Source organism: Bombina bombina, chromosome 8, assembly GCF_027579735.1.
Source record: "Bombina bombina isolate aBomBom1 chromosome 8, aBomBom1.pri, whole genome shotgun sequence".
In the NCBI taxonomy this organism is placed as follows: Eukaryota; Metazoa; Chordata; class Amphibia; order Anura; family Bombinatoridae; genus Bombina; species Bombina bombina.
In genome coordinates this window covers 336,113,282-336,131,510 of record NC_069506.1, presented here as the reverse complement: position 1 = coordinate 336,131,510, position 18,229 = coordinate 336,113,282, and the positions used below count along the sequence as shown (strand labels likewise).

The window sequence follows — 18,229 nt, the reverse complement described above, 5'->3', positions numbered from 1 at the left end:
GGGTATTTTCGATTAGTATCTAAGGACTGATCATATGCTATGTTTTCTCCCCCCTCACTGCTCTCTGAGTTATTCATATTATCATCATGTTCTTGAAATAATTTGGGTATATCAGAATCATCATCTTCTGCATCAGATACTTCAGTGTCCTGTTCTTTGTGTAGTTTCTTGAAGAAAGAAGAGTTCCGAGTTATTGTATGTCCATTTCTTACTGCAGTGATCATTGATCCTTGAATTCTTGTAACTGTATATGGGATGACATCATATAAAGTATCCAACTTGTGTCGTCTATCTTGCCTACACAGGACTCTGTTTCCAACAGCAAAAGGAGCAGATTTGGTATGATAATATTTATCCGCATAAGCTTTCATCTTGGCTTTGGCATGACTGTCTTTTTGTATTAAGTCCTTGTTGAGTGTCTCTGTTAGTGAATCATTTATATCCGGAATTTTGATCCGAAGTTTGCGATTGAATAACAGCTCTGCAGGTGATCTGCCAGTAGTACAATGGGGAGTTGATCGATAGTCTCTCAGAAAAGAGTATAAATTTTGTTTCCATGGTCTACCTTGAGCTATAGTTGCCCTTAGAAATTTCCCCATAGAACGCATGAATCTTTCAGCTTCTGCATTAGCTTGTGGCCACAAAGGAGTAATGCGCCTATGTTTAAATCCAAGATATGAAGCAAATTTATTAAACTGAGTACTGTTAAATGGGGGACCGTTATCTGTTTTAACAATTTTAGGAATTCCCAATAAAGAGAAAACTTTGTCTAAAACCGGAATAACAGTGACTGAAGATGTTGAGCTGATAACTTCTACTACCGGGTATCTTGAATATTCGTCTATAACCACCATCAAATAATCTCTAGTAGGTAATGGACCATAAAAATCTATACTCACATTACACCATGGTGCTTCAGGCAATGCAGACATTTTTAAAGGTTCTTTGTGAGCTCCTGGAGTTGTGGCTTGACACACAATACAATTTCTCACCAACTTTTCTGCTTGTTGATCTATTGATGGAAACCACACTTTTTCTCGCAATAAACTTTTCATTTTAACTATTCCTTGGTGACCTTCATGTGCTAAGGATAATACTTGCTGTTGTAAACATGTCGGAATGACTAGTCAATTACCTCGCAAGATAATACTGTTGTCATTATTCACTGAGAGTTCTTTGCTAAATCTTGCAAATGACTTCAACTCTTTTCCATGTATTTTGTCAGAATCAGCTGTGTACCATTTTCCATTCCGAACTAATACATCGAGTTTTTGCAGTATAGGATCAGCTAATGTTGCTTGTTGTATTTCTTCTAAACTCAATGCTTTAGGTATACCATGATTAGTAACAAAATTGATATATTCCTCTGCATCCATGGAACTTGGTGAACTTGTGAATGAATCTGTTGATATAGGATGTCGAGACATATAGTCTGCTGGGTTCTCTTTTCCAGATTTGTAAACCACAGTAAAATTATATGGTTGTAGTCTTAAACCCCATCTTTCTATTCTAGCGGGCGGTTTGGATTTTGGATTATTCCAGATCAACTGTAAAGGCTTGTGATCTGTGATCAGTGTGAATGGACAACCATATAAATATAAATGAAAGTATTCACAACTCCAAACTATTGCCAGAGCTTCACGTTCTGTTTGAGAATAACGTTTTTCCACATCATTTAAAGAACGGCTACCATAAGCAATTATATAATGCTTGCCTTTGTCTCTCTGCGCCAGAATAGCACCTAAACCAACAGGGCTAGCATCTACTAAAAGAATAGTTTGCCGTTGAGGGTTAAAATAGGACATTGTCTTGTCACTGGTCAAACTCTGTTTCAGTTGTTGAAAAGCTTGTTGTTCAGTTTCAGTCCAACGCCATGGCACACTTTTCTTTGTTAACTCTCTTAAAGGTGTGGCAATAGTAGAGAAATTAGGGATAAATCGAGAACAGTAGTTTACCATCCCTAGGAAACTTCTGACTTCACTGGCGTCTATTGGAGGATTTGCATTCTGAATTGCTTCCACTTTCTTTGGGTCTGCTGATATGCCTTCAGCTGAAAAAACAAATCCATAAAATTCTAGTTTAGTTTTGTTAAATTCACACTTACTACAATTTAAGGTAAGTCCTTTCTCATGAAGTCGCTCAAAAACTGCTGTGAGATTTTTATCATGGTCCTCTTGAGTAGCTCCAAACACAATGATATCATCGCTGAAGTTTTTAACTCCTGGAATTCCAGATAATGTTTGCTGTATTGCATTTTGAAATACTTCAGCAGCAGAAGAAACACCAAAACTTAGGCGCTTGTATCTCCACAATCCTGTGTGTGTTGAGAATGTAGTTATATATCTACTTGTTGGATCCAATTCCAGTTGATGATAGCCTGATTTTAAATCAAGTTTGGAGAAAACTTTTGCCTGGTTGAGATCATGAATTATATCATCTAATGTTGGAGTAACGTGGCGCTCCCTGATAATGGCAGTGTTGGCTTGCCTCATGTCTATGCAAATTCTTACGCTATTTGGGTCTTTGGGTTTTGGCATTGATACTATTGGGGAGACCCATGGAGTTGGCCCCTGCACTCTTTCGATGATTCCTTGTGTTTCAAGATTCCTGAGTTCAGCATCAACCTTGTGCCTTAGATGAAATGGAATTCTTCTATGTGGTTGTATTACAGGTTTTATATGTGGATTAATATGCAGCTGTACTTGAAAATCTTTCAATTTACCAATGCCATTAAACAAATGGGAATACTGCTGTACTAACCGATCTGCTACAGATCCTGTGTCCTTTCTAGGTGAAATTGCATTCATAAGCTTTATAAGTCCCAAACTGGATGAAGTTTCAAAACTCAGAAGAGAAGAATTTTGACCCTTTACAACATAAAACATAGTTGCTGTTTTGTTGTGTTTAAATGCACATGTGGCTGTAAATTTACCAATGACATTAAGGGGTTTAGTTGATCCATATGCATATATATTTATTTTACTCTGTAATAACTGTGGTTGTGGTTTTAACATGTGAAATGTTTGTTCACCCACTAAATTGACAGCAGATCCTGAATCAATCAATGCAGTGATTTTAGTGTCATTAATGAGTACATCAACTTGTGGCTGAGTTAGGTTACACGTGTTGTTTACTACAAATACATATTTGTCATCATTGTTTGAATATTGTCCTTTTTGATCAGGAGATCTGACTAGATTTACTTTCCACTGTTCTGATGTATGTGGCTCAGTATGTGATTGAGGTATTTGATACAGTTTTGTTCTACATTGCTTTGCAAAGTGATTAAATTTCCCACATGCCCTGCATTGCTTATTCCTTGCAGGACAAGTCCCATTATGTGGATAGAAACCCCCACAGTTCCTGCATAACACACATGAGATCTGTTTCTTTTTTGTGGGCTGTACTGTTGAACTGTCTTTTTGAACTCTATTTGTAGTAAACTGATCTTCAGTAGATTTATTTTCTATGCTTGCAGCTTGCCTGTCAGCAATTTCTAATGTTCTGCCATAATCAAGCAAATCTTTTAAAGATAGTTCAGATTGTCTTAGTGCATATTTCCTAAGTTTTGAAGAAGTGCAGCTTTGTATTATCTGTGCTTTAATCTCATTTTCAACATTAGAAAATTCACAATTCTTTGCTAGTAAACGTAACCTGGTTTGAAATGCATCTAAAGGTTCATCACCCTGTTGTGTTGCCTGTCTGAATGTGTATATTTCATACTGAGTGTTCTTTTTAGGGAGAAAATATGTTGTCAGTTTATCTTTAACATCATTGAATGAGTCAGTGGTTGCAGACAAGGTATCATAAATGTCATACACTTTTTTTCCAGCTAAATGAAGCAGTAAAGCCTTTTTTCTGTTTGCATCAGTAACATCCAAAGCAATAAGATAATTTTCAAATCTCTGAATCCAATTTAGCCATCTTGGGCCTACTGAGCTTAGTTCTGCATCAGAATCAAACACAGGGAAGTTGTGTTCATTACATGCAGCCATTCTTGTGTGTGTATTGCAGCAGGTTACTCACTGTTTGCTGAGACAAAGCAATAGGGTTCAAACATAATCCTCGTCGCCAAAATGTAGTGTTTGTAAATCCAGGTGGTTTAGAAATATATCTGACACAGAGTCCATTTATACAGCAACTAACTGCACACTTTATTTCCTGGTTCCTCACTTCAACAACACTGTCCCCGCCCCTGCTTCTTTGCAACAATTATATACATTTACAAGTCAGAGCACAAACTAGGAAGAAAGCATTATATATTATAATATCACAACAGACACCATAGGAGGGAGAGATGGAAAGAGAGATGGGAGGGAGAGTAGAGAAAAAAGAGAAAAATATTTTACTATGTTCTGTCACACAGTTGAACATAGACACTTAAAGGGACACTGAACCCAACTCTTTCTAATTTACTCCTATTATCAATTTTTCTTCATTCTCTTGGTATCTTTATTTGAAAAGCAAGAATGTAAGTTTAGATGCTGGCCCATTTTTGGTGAACAACCTGGGGTGTACTTGCTGATTGGTGGATAAATTAACCCACCAATAAACAAGTGCTGTCCAGAGGTCTGAACCAAAAATTGTCTGGCTCCTTAGCTTAGATGCCTTCTTTTTCAAATAAAGATAACAAGTGAATGAAGAACATTTGATAATAGGAGTAAATTAGAAAGTTGCTTAAAATTACATGCTTTATCTGAATCATGAAAGAAAACATTTGAGTTCACTGTCCCTTTAAGCAGACTGTGCACTGTTTATTGGGAAGACATGAATAGGTGTGTGAGATGCACAAATTACTATAACAAATGTTGCTAGCTACCCATTACCTCTAGGAGCAAAAGGCTGTGTCCTGCTTTAAGCTATAGAGAAGGAAGCTGGTGGCCTACTTGCCTAGTTGACTTTAGTTAAAACTAGACATGTGCGTTTCGTTTCGGATCGATTCGGGAATTTGGCCGAATTCGTAAAATTTGGGATTCGGATCGATCCGAATTTTCGAATTAAAATAGTGCTGAATCTACCGAATAAATCCGAATTAGTTCAGATTTATTTGGATTTATTCGGTAGATTCGGATGGCCATGGATTACACTAGTATTGTACAGTATATTAGGTTATATCACTCTGCTATGGGTTACACCTAATATACAGTACATAATACTAGTCTAATCCCACCTAAAACTTAGCGAAATTCCGAATTTCCAAACTGACCCAAACCGAATCCAGCCGAATTTATTCGAATCCGAAAGAATCCGAAACGAATCTGAACCGAATTGATTAGAATTTTTCCGAATTCGAATCGATCCGAAATGAAATAAAAAAAAATCTGAATCGATCCGAACCGAACCAAATTTTTTCGCCATGCACATATCTAGTTAAAACAGTCACCCTGCCCTTCTTATATTGGTTCACTGTCTTGCTCTCCTGCCTGTAAATGTATATATCAATAGACATAAATGCATGTGTATAGCCTACTAAAGAGTTGCCTGTCCCCATTGTCTATCTCCCACATCTCTCTTTATTTCCTCCGTGTTTCTCTCCTTGTTTGTCTGTTTCCCTTATCTTTCCCTGTCTCCCTCTGCTCTGTTTCTTTCTCTGTTTTACAGCATATGGTCTGGCTGTTTGTGCCTAACTTTTTCTAATCTTCTATTTATTTTTTTCTCTTTCACACCTTTTGGTCTCTTCTCAAGTCTATATAGATAGCATTTCAGAGGCAATATAAAGATGTGGATCTATAAATATATAGACACCCACATTTGTCTATATAACTAAATACTAATTTGTATCCCCTCTTAACTTCCTGAATGAAACATAACCCAATACATTTACTTACAGGACAGATATATGACTGCTGTTTCAGCTTCAGTGTGAAGAATAGCTGTGCATGCTGCTGTCAACATAGAGAAGAAACAATAACACTGCCTTTCTTTTATTTTGAGCTTGTGCAGTGATAAGATTCATGCGTACACAACAGAAAAGGAGACTGATATACTGCGCATAATTTAATTTAAGCTATTAAGCTATTATTAAGATATTTATTATTTAAACAGAGTGAATGTTCAGTGGCAGATCACAGGGGCCTGCAGAGTGGCTTGATGGACCCCTGTAGTTATATTCCCCCTCTCTGCATATCTGTACTTAAATCCTTAATTGTGCGCACAAAATCCACGAGTGGCAACTTAAATTAAACAATAATGAATGTAATAAAAATCCTTTTTCTGCTCCTTTTCCAGATTTTGGGGTATATTTTTAGCCTTGCCAAAAACACAAGTTATGAAGCAGCGGTCTAAAGACTGCTGCTCCATAACCTGCTCCATAACCTGTCCGCCTGCTCTGAGACGGCAGACAGACATCGCCGAAAATCAACCCGATCCAACACGATTAGGTTGATTGACACTCCCTGCTGGCGGCCGCGAATCTGCAGGGTGTGGCATCACACCAGCAGTTCACCATAACTGCTGGTGCAATGATAAATGCAATGATAAATGCCGACAGCGTATTGGATCATGTCCGCTCGCACATTAATAAATAGGCCCCATAGTAATTATCTTGGATAAGTGATTGAGTGGCATGTTTTGTGGCTCCTGCTGAGGCAACCACCTATTTGGCCACCTCTGCTAAACACTAAATTAATCTACCCCTCTAAAGACACATCTACAATAAACAAAACAGGCACATCTATAATATAGAAAATATGGAAATAGGCGCTTACAATACATGTAAAATAAAAGTCCCAAAATAAGTTACCTATTTCCTTCAAGGTCACACACACGTTTTATGAATCCACTCCAGTCGTGTGCTCCAGGTTTTTTCTCCAACCATTTTCCAAAGGCTTCTCGATTTTTATCAGTATAATCCGTAACAATGATTTCATCAAATGCTTCACAGGCGGAAATAAGCTGGTAGATGGTTGGACCAGTCCCAATATCAATCAGGGTTTTACCTTTAACTTTACCTGTATTAGATAGTTTTTAATATTATAATAGTTCAAAATAAAATTATCAAACTTCTTTAGTCTTTTTATACAGCCATAAACCTCATTTCAATCTATTAGATGTGCAATGGAAAATATTATGATTTTGAAACCCTGCAAGATACTTCCCACAGTTCTTCTAACAAAATGGGATAGAGCCCTATTTATTTTACTAGCTATTACAGTTAACTGTCTTAGCTTTATATTTCATGGGTATGCTGAGCTTTAGACTTACACAAGACAAGGGGACAGGAAAAGAAGTTTAACGTCCCTATTCATTTTAGCATTCCGCATTTGCAAAGAGAAATACCAGAAGAGGAAATCTGACCCTTGATTTCAATCATAAACTATTCTGTTATATAAAGAAGTCACCTCTCAAAATATGATCCATTGTTTTGTTATGTTTTCTTATTTAAGAAATACCAGAAATGTATTACATCATCAAACTTATTGACATTGCATAAAATAAGTCCAATTAGTTCATAACAACAGAATATCATTGCTTGTGCCACACTATAAAGAACAATCAGCTAGATTACGAGTTTTGAGCGCTATAGGGAAATTAACAAACGCAACAAAAGTTGCGTTATTTAATCCCCTATAGTGCAGCCATTACAAGTTTTTCAAAAATCGGCTTGCGCGGGCGATATGGAGATTTTGAGTTATTAACCCCCTAATCTCCCGATATTGCCGCCACCTAAATAAAATGATTAAACCCTAATCTCCTGCTCCCGATATCACTGCCACTATACTACATTTATTAACCCCTATTCCGCCGCACCCCAACATCGCCGCCACTATACTAAAGTTATTAACCTCTTATCCACCGCACCCCAACATTGCTGCCACTATATTAAAGTTGTTAACCCCTATGCTGCCGCTCCCCAACATCCCCACAACTAAATAAAGTTATTAACCCCTAAACCTCTGGCCTCCCACATCACAACCATTAAATAAACCTATTAACCCCTAAACTGCCAGCCCCCCACATCGCAACAACCTAAATAAACTACATTAACACCTACACCTAACACTAACATAACCCTAACCCTAACACCCCTAACTTTATCATAATGAAAATAGATCTAAATTAAATTTATAATTATTAACTAAATAATACCTAATTAAAACTAAACACTTACTTACCTGTGAAATAAAACCTAAGTTAGCTACAATATAACTAATAGTTATATTGTTGCTAACTTACGGCTAGGTTACGAGTTTTTGTCAGTAAGGCTTGCAGAGCTAACAAGCATTTTATGCTCACCGCTCACTTAAGACAACGCTGGTATTACAGGTTTTTACAAACCCGGCGTTAGCCGCAGAAAAGTGAGTGGAGAGCAAAATTTAGCTCCACATCTCACCTCAATACCAGTGCTGCTTACAGTAGCTGTGAGCTGGTAAAACATGCTCATGCACGATTTCCCCATAAGAATCAATGGGGCAGATCCGGCTGAAAAAAACCTAACACCTGCAAAAAAGCAGCGTTCAGCTCTTAACGCAGCCCCATTGATTTCTATGGGGAAATACTTTTTATGTCTACACCTAACACCCTAACATGAACCCTGAGTCTAAACACCCCTATTCTTACACTTATTAACCCCTAATCTGCTGCTCCGGACACCGCCACCACCTACATTATAGTTATGAACCCCTAATCTGTTGCCCCCAACATCGTCGACAACTACATTATATTTATTAACCCCTAATCTGCCGCCCCCAATGTCGCCGCCACTATAATAAAGTTATTAACCCCTAAACCTAAGTCTAGCCCTAACCCTAACACCCCCCTAACGTGAATATAATTACAATAAATCTAAATAAAATTACTGTCATTAACTAAATTATTCCTATTTAAAACTAAATACTTACCTATAAAATAAACCCTAAACAAGCTACAATATAACTAATAGTTACATTGTAGCTAGCTTAGGGTTTATTTTTATTTTACAGGCAACTTTGTATTTATTTTAACAAGGTACAATAGTTATTAAATAGTTATTAACTATTTAATAGCTACCTAGTAAAAATAAGTACAAATTTACCTGTAAAATAAAACCTAACCTAAGTTACAATTACACCTAACACTACACTATAATTAAAATAATTACCTAAATTAACTACAATTAAATACAATTAAACTAAATAAACTAAAGTACGGAAAAAAACACACACTAAATTACAGAAAATAATAAAATAATAAAAAAAAAATTAAACTAATTACAACTAATCTAATCCCCCTAATAAAACATTTACCTGTAAAATAAATCCTAACCTAAGTTACAATTATGTCTAACACTACACTATCATTATGTGAAATAAATGTGATAACAAAAATCATAAAAGGAAAACCAAATAAAGTTCTGAATAAAGGATATGTCTGTGTCCTCTGGATGAGTTTTTCAGCTTGTTAGCATTCCTCAGTGAGATCCCATAAAAAAGGAAACAGAAAATTGCAACATAGTGTGAATCTGTAATGGCACTTTGAGGAAGTAGTTGTTTTGTAACAAATGACTACTCACATTTGTTGGAGCTTTCCACTAAGCTCAAGGATATGCGCACTCCCACTTTATACTGATGGGAAAACAGTACACTAGGCAAAACTTGGATACAAATTTATTTTAAAATATATAAAAGCGTCACATAAGCCTTGATAACACCACAATGTAAGGGTACAAAAGCAGATATGCTGTAACAAATGCTTCAAATCGCCAAACTTGCAAAGAGGTAAATGGATCAGCAGGAGTGTGACCGCTGAAACCAAAACCTTTTAAGTAGCAAGACAATAGCGCTAAGCCCCCAGGTGTCCTGGCTAGTGTAGAGACGCAATAAAACTCAATATAGAACAGTTCAGTTCCGACGTACGTTTCGCTGGTATGCTTTTATTTGGTTTTCCTTTTATTTGGTTTTCCTTTTATGATTTTTGTTATCACATTTATTTCACTTTTTTTTTTCTTTGTGATATTTGGTATATTTATTGTAACTACACTATCATTAAATTAATTACCTAAACTACCTACAATTAATTACAATTAAAATAAAAAACTAAAGTACGAAAAACAACAAACACTATATTACAGAAAATAAAAAAATAATTACAGTTTTTTTAAACTAATTACACCTACTCTAATCCCCCTAATAAAATAAAAAGCCCCCCAAAATAAAAAAAAAATCCCTACCTTACACTAAATTACAAATAGTCCTTAAAAGGGCTTTTTGTGGGTCATTGCCCCAAAGTAATCAGCTCTTTTACCTATAAAAAAAAAATACAATACCCCCCTCAACATTAAAACCCACCACCTACACACCCAACCCTACTTTAAAACCCCCCCAATCCCCCCTTAATAAAACCTAACACTAACCCCTTGAAGATCACCCTACCTTGAGACATCTTCACCCAACCGGGCACAAGGGGTCCTGCAGACGGGCAGAAGTCTTCATCCTATCTGGGCAGAAGAGGACCTCCAGATGGGCAAAAGTCTTCATCCAGGTGGCATCTTCTATCTTCATCCATCCGGAGCGGAGCGGGTCCATCTTCAAGACATCCGACACGGAGCATCCTCTTCCTTCCAACGACTAACACTAAATGACGGTACCTTTAAGTGACGTCATCCAAGATGGCGTCCCTTGAATTCCGATTGGCTGATAGAATTATATCAGCCAATCGGAATTAAGGTAGAAAAAATGCTATTGGCTGATCCAATCAGCCAATAGGATTGAGCTTGCATTCTATTGGCTGATTGGAACAGCCAATAGAATGCAAGCTCAATCCTATTGGCTGATTGGATCAGCCAATAGGATTGAACTTCAATTCTATTGGCTGATTGCATCAGCCAATAGGATTTTTCCTACCTTAATTCCGATTGGCTGATAGAATTCTATCAGCCAATCGGAATTGAAGGGACGCCATCTTGGGTGACATCATTTAAAGGAACTTTCATTCTTCGTTAGGACTTTGTTTGAAGAGGATGCTCCGCGTCGGCTGGATTGAAGATGGACCCGCTCCGCTCCGGATGGATGAAGATAGAAGATGCCGCCTGGATGAAGACTTCTGGCAGTCTGGAGGTCCTCTTCTGCCTGGATTGGATGAAGACTTCTGCCCTCTGGAGGTCCACTTGTGCCCCGGCTGGGTGAAGACATCTCAAGATAGGGTGATCTTCAAGGGGGTAGTGTTAGGGTTTATTAAGGGGGGATTGGGTGGGTTTTAGAGTAGGGTTGGGTGTGTGGGTGGTGGGTTTTAATGTTGGGGGGTATTGTATTTTTTTACAGGTAAAAGAGCTGATTACTTTGGGGCAATGCCCCGCAAAAGGCCCTTTTAAGGGCTATTTGTAATTAAGTATAGGGTAGGGAATTTTATTACTTGGGGGGCTTTTTATTTTATTAGGGGGATTAGAGTAGGTGTAATTAGTTTAAAAAAACTGTAATTATTTTTTTATTTTCTTTAATTTAGTGTTTGTTGTTTTTCGTACTTTAGTTTTTTATTTTAATTTTTATTAATTGTAATTAATTGTAGGTAGTTTAGGTAATTAATTTAATTATAGTGCAGTGTTAGGTGTAATTGTAACTTAGGTTAGGATTTATTTTACAGGTAAATGTGTCTTTATTTTAGCTAGGTAGTTATTAACTATTTAATAACTATTGTACCTAGTTAAAATAAATACAAAGTTGCCTGTAAAAAAAAAATAAACCCTAAGATAGCTACAATGTAACTATTAGTTATATTGTAGCTATTTTAGGGTTTATTTTATATGTAAGTATTTAGTTTTAAATAGGAATCATTTATTTAATTGTAGTTATTTTATTTAGATGTATTTAAATTATATTTAAGTTAGGGGGGGTTAGGATTAGACTTAGGTTTAGGGGTTAATACATTTAATATAGTGGTGGCGACGTTGGGTGCGGCAGATTAGGGGTTAATAAATGTAGGTAGGTGTCGGCGATGTTAGGAACGGCAGATTAGGGGTTAATACAATTTAACTAGTGTTTGCGAGGTGGGAGTGTGGCGGTTTAGGGGTTAATACATTTATTAAAGTGGCGGCGATGTCCGGTCGGCAGATTAGGGGTTAACATTTTTTATTATAGTGTTTGCGATGTGGGGGGGCCTCGGTTTAGGGGTTAATAGGTAGTTTATGGGTGTTAGTGTGCTTTTTAGCACTTTAGTTAAGAGTTTTATGTTACGGTGTTAGCCCATAAAACTCTTAGCTACTGACTTTTAAATGCGTTAGGAGTCTTGACAGGAGAGGGTCTACTGCTCACTTTTTCCAGCAATCGTAATACCTGGCATTAGCAAAATCCCATTGAAAAGATAAGATACGCAATTGACGTAAGGGGATTTGCGGTATGCTAAAATCGCTGAAAAAAAGTGAGCGGTACACCTGTACCTGACTCGTAATACCAGCGGGCGTTAAAAAGCAGTGTTGGGACCGCTTAACGCTGCTTATTATTTCAAACATAAATATATATTTGCAAATATGTGTTTATGTTTAAAATAATATTAAGCAACCATTAATTCCCTTTTAAGATATCTACAATACTTTAAACAATATGCATTATATATGACAAATCATATTATTTAAAGATTGACCCCTAATCTGTCATAACCTAAAACTAACTGTAGAAGCTAATGCCCTACACATAAATATTCAATATTTAAAATAATGCATTGGTATGTAGAAAGCATAATGTTTAAATATTTGCATATAAATTAAATTGTAATTAATGTTGCTTGTTGTGTTTATTATTTGTAATTAAAGACAGTATAATTATTATTATTGGTCTATATAACTGCATGTCTGTTATGTAAAAATATAATTTAATGATACTGACTACTATAACTTAAATATATATGAGCACATACAGTATATCAATGTTATCCATAATAAACACAACAGGCTTACATAAATATATTTTAATGCATATGCAATACTTAAACCATTATGCAATCATCCATTTAAATCAGCCAATAGCAAGTACTTTTTTAAATTCTAATTATCCAATAGGAAAGGGTAATTAGAATTTAATTTTTTTTAAAAAGTTCTTGCTATTGGTTGATTCAAATAAGCCAATAAGGATTGACTGATTTAAAATGAGCCAATCAGAATTAAGTGATACCCCTATATATTGGGGTTTCGAGCTTCTGGGATTTCAGTGTGTGAGTGAGCTGAAGAGCTGAGAGAGCTAAAGATTGTGGAGCGGAGGCGGTGGAAGAAGCCGCAGAAGTCTGCCTCTCCACCACTGCGAAGATAGGCCCCCAGCACCTGGAGCCTGGATGAAACGGCCCCGGCGCTGAAGAAGATTACAGAGCGGAGGCAGCGGAAGAGGCGGCCGAAGTCCGCCTCTGCCATGGCTAAGATGGGCCCCTGGAGCCGAGATGAAGAGGGCTACACATCGCATCAAGAGGAGCCGGATTCCACATAAACTTGGAGTAACTCTTTTGGAGTAAGTTAGGGTTTTTTGGGGTGGTTTTTTTTAATAGGGTTTTTTATTTTAACTTTTTTTTACTAGCCTAGGGTTTTTTTTGTTATATTTTGTTATTTTGGGGGTGGGAGGTTACTTTAATGTAGATAGGGGGTTTGTAATTTTTTTATTTTTCAAAAGAGCTGAAATCACTTTAGGTCAATGCCCTATAAAAGGGCTATTGTAATTTATTTTAGGGTTTCGTTTTGGGTGGGGTTTTTTTTATTTTATTGGCCATGTAGCTTAGTGTCAGGTATAATGTTTTTTTTTTTTTATTTTGGATACTGTAGTTTATTATTTTTTGAAACATAGCTTTTTTTCATTTTTCTGTAACATATTTTTTTTTATATATGTTAGTTGGGTTAGTGTAGAGGGGGGTTTAGTTTAGACGATGCTTGGTATTGTCTTAGCATATCCAACCAATGGCATGTATAATAAACGCTTCTCAGCGATGTTGCTATGTAGGGAGCTTGGAATATTCCGGCAAGCTCGCTCAACATAGCGGCGTATCCCTTAGAATATTTTGTCGCCTTGTAGTACTTTCAATCATCGGGGCCTGTTTGAGAGTGTATGTGTGCATATTTATATATCTGTGTGTGCGTGTGTTAGAGTGTGTGTGAGAGAGTGTATCTGTGTATGCGTGCATGTGTTTATATCTGCTTCTTTAGAGTTTGTGTGTGTATGTGTGTGTGTGAGAGAGAGAGTGTATCTGTATGTGTGAGTGTTTGTGTGCATCTATAGCTCTGTGTGTGTGTGTATGTGTGTGTGTGTGTGAGAGAGAGAGAGAGAGAGAGAAATAGAAACCTATTTATCATATGTCTTGCGGACCTGATCCGACAGTGAGGATCAGGTCCGCAAGACCTTGCTGAATGCGGAGAGCAATACACTCTCTGTATTCAGCATTGCACCAGCAGCTCACAAGAGCTGCTGGTGCAACACCGCCCCCTGCAGACTCGCGGCCAATTGGCCGCCAGCATGAAGGTGTCAATCAACCCGATCGTACTCGATCGGGTTGAATTCCGGCGATGTCTGTCCGCCTGCTCAGAGCAGGCGGACAGGGTTATGGAGCAGCGGTCTTTAGACCGCTGCTTCATAACTGCTGTTTCTGGCGAGCCTGCAGGCTCGCCAGAAACACGGGGCGTCAAGCTCCATTCAGGGCTTGATAGATAGGCCCCATAGAGAGAGCATATCTGTGTGTTGTGTGTGTGTGTGTAAGCTTATCTCTGTTTGTCTATGTGTGTGTGATATGTCTATGTGTGTGTGATATGTCTATGTGTGTGTGAGTAATTCTATGTGTCTGTGTGTGAGAGAGAAACTCTGTTTGTGTCTGTTTGTTATTACTTTTACAATATTTTCAAGTTTGACTACACAAAAAACTAGTGTTCACAAAATTTGTAATTTGGCCAAATATTGTACAGGCCAAAATTGTGCGCACACTGCTCAAACAAATTATAGGGAACATTGCTCATAACAAGTAATATTGTAATCATCATGTAAATACTATCGTTTTTACAAGAGGGTGCTGCAAAATATATTAAGCATTGTAAATAACTCTTTCTTTGCTTTTTTCAAAGTTACTGAGCATAATATAGCAATCAATAATTAATGAGTACTGGCACTTGTTGTTTTTTTGTTTTTTTTCTTATTACAAACAAAGCACTGACTAGGTGAAGTACAAGATATCCAAAATACTCACCTGGCTTCCAATATTTTAAGTGTTTTTATTCTGTGCACAACAAATACACTAATGCCAAGGATTTCTTAATGTATTCTCTACAAAGCTACAAAATGCCATTATAATGTCAGTAAATCGATCTGTCTATCTATATGTCATATAACTGAGTGTGAAAAGCACGCATTAAGAAATTCATTAGACTCAAAGTGGTCAAGAAGACGTTCAGATATAAAAATATGAAAATAGAACTATTACAGTATATGTATATCAGGATAATAAACACATAAGCTAAATGTCAAACATATATATATATTGATATATTTAAACCAAGAACTACCATATTTATTATAAAAAAATACATAAATATCATGAATAATTTTCCACACTCATTTCTATATACTGTATACCAACTAATCTTGATGTTTTTTTGTTGTTTTTTACCAACCTGAAGTAAATATTTCAGCAAACTGCTTAAGAGAAAAGTTGGAAAACTCATTCCCCATAGACCTTTTCCCATACTCAAAATACTGATGTAGATATGCATCTGGATCAAACTCTTTCTGGTAAACATCTCCTCCTGTGAAATCAGACATGTTGTCTTCTGTGTGCTGTTACTGAAATGGTTCTCATTTTTATAACCCTCATCTGTACAGTCAGCTTGAGTTTATCATTATGGATGGATTCAAAGTTCAACACAAAGGCTCTTTTTTATATATTGGCAAAAGATATCAGGAGGCATAGGCAGAATTTTTATCAGTTTAGCCATTAAGCAAAGAAAAAGACAGAGTAAATTAGTAACAATATTGGCACATAAGTGTAACCTGATGTTACCTACTGTGCAGGTACAGTTTGAAGGCGTATAAAATAATCTATGTTAAAAGACTCGTTAGTTAAAACAGACATTGGCACTGCAGTAACCTTACTTCTAAAACTAGTTATATTTATAGCAGGGAAATCCTTGTCTGGGATGTTCAAACTGTAATTCAATGATTAAAGGGACACTAAACCCAAAAAAATTCTTTCATGATTCAGAAAGAGAATGCAAATTTAAACAACAATCCAATTTACTTCTATTATTTATTTTGCTTCATTTTTTAGATATCTTTATTTGAAGAAAAAGCAATGCACATGGGTGAGCCAATCACACGAGGCTTCTAAGTGCAGCAACCAATCAGCAGCTACTAAGCCTATCTAGATATGCTTTTCAGCAAAGAATATCAAGAGAATAAAACAAATTAGATAATAGGAGTAAATTAGAAAGTTGTTTAAAATTGCATGCTCTTACTATATCATGAAAGAAAAAAATTGGTTTCATGTCCCTTTAAGGGGTAGATTTAACAAGGGTTGATTGATACCCCTGCAAGCGGCCGATTGGCCGTGAATCTGCAGGGTGCGGCATTGCACAATAACTGCTTTACAATGATAAATGCTGACAGTTTGCTGTCGGCATTTATCGATGTGTGGCGGACATGATACGCTACATCGTGTCATGTCCGCTCGCACTTTAATAAATCAGCCCCTAAGAGTGCTATATTTATATATTCCAACAGGAAAACTTTTTAATGTAAAATAAATACTATATTTAAGCAAATATTTAAATAAAATATGTAATGAAAAACAATAGAATCCAGCCTCTTGTCAAAGATAATAATACAACCTCTTTATTGCTTCCACATCATGGGAAAAAGGACATCATTTCAAGCCCTATATTTGGCTCTTAGTCAAGTCTAAGTAGAATTACAAACACACAGCTTTTTATAACACATTTTGGATCCAAAGTTTACTTCCTGTTACAAATTACTCCATCTAGTGGCTAAAATCAGACATCACATCTCATAAATGTTATATTGTCATATAGCAACATAGGAAATTTCCTCCAAACCCCCAAAATGTTCATAATCTGAGTGTATATATCAATTTAAATTCTCATTAGACAAAAGCACATTGATTTTTATAGACAAATAAGCATGTGAGCATTTTTAAAGAGACAGTACGCCTATACAATTAGAAAAAAAAAATCTTCTAAAAAAAAAAAACTCCAACAGATCTTCTTTTTAAATATATAAATCAATTCAGGATACAACCTGGTACAGACTTGGCAATTTTTACAGATAAATGAGAATATAAGAAATTTTAAAGGCACTGGAAATTACTTTACAAAAAGAAATTCCAATCAAACTCCCTATTGAGTCCTTTTGGAACTAAAGTATCACGTTTATTAATCCAAAACATCTCCATTATCTTTAAAAGATGCTCCCTGTCTCCTCCTCTCCTTAAAGGGACACTGTAGTCAGAAATGAATTCTAAATACAATGTTAATATACATATAAATAAGTATTTTTCTCCAATACATTCTTTACCAAATATGTAGCGTTAATGAAATATTGCTATAGGAAATATTTATAATTTCCAAACCTACTTCTAAGTCAGCCGTTACGGATTCCCAATCCGTGCTGACTACTGCAGTTGAAAGATGGCGCCTTTGGTAAGTAATGCGCATGCGCAAGTTAGCGCAGCGTCACTCACAACCAACGTCACCATCTGCAGATACATTAGGCGAGGAGAATCTATAGAGCAGCAGTCGATCGAGCTGCGCAACTAACGTAAGTATTGTTCTTGCTGACGCTTTGAGAATCGCCCTAGAATAAACGAGCAAAGGGTCTAACTTAGATACCATATTCAATACTTAGTTTATGCTATATTTCAATTAAAGCGACTTTCCACTAAAGAGAATCCCCCTTGAAACAAACGAGCTAAATATATATATTTTTAAACGGCTGGCAAATCTTGATGATAATAAAATAAAAAATCAGACCATGTTGTATACAATTTGTAATACAAAAAAAAAAGTCAATACTTATGTAATAAATTATAAAAACGCATTATATAAACTATTATTCTTATAGTTCTATTGAGAGATTAAAAATATATATTCAATACTATTGATCTTCATAATGTATTTAAAAATGATATCTATAGTATTCAGATATATATTTCGAATTCTTTTTACACCTTTTAAAATTAACACAAAATTACTGCTTTACTTCTTTTTAATCGTTAACAGACATAACACATTTGGCAACAGATAAGACGTTTCACGTTTCTATCATAAGTAGAAAGTCTGGCTAAC

The 18,229-nt window shown here is 36.1% G+C and overlaps 1 protein-coding gene across 1 annotated transcript in view; it reads right to left on the bottom strand.

Annotated features, from left to right (window-relative positions):
* Positions 1 to 15,758, bottom strand: part of LOC128639269 (nicotinamide N-methyltransferase) — a 35,239-nt gene extending 19,481 nt beyond the window's left edge. Inside the window, exons 1-2 of the mRNA XM_053691571.1 lie at positions 15,545 to 15,758; positions 6,743 to 6,950 (exon numbers count right to left, since the gene is read on the bottom strand). Coding sequence (XP_053547546.1) covers positions 6,743 to 6,950; positions 15,545 to 15,692 — 356 coding nt within the window. The 5' untranslated portion in view covers positions 15,693 to 15,758. The remainder of the gene's footprint in view (positions 1 to 6,742; positions 6,951 to 15,544) is intronic.
* Between the last annotated feature and the right edge of the window lie 2,471 nt (positions 15,759 to 18,229).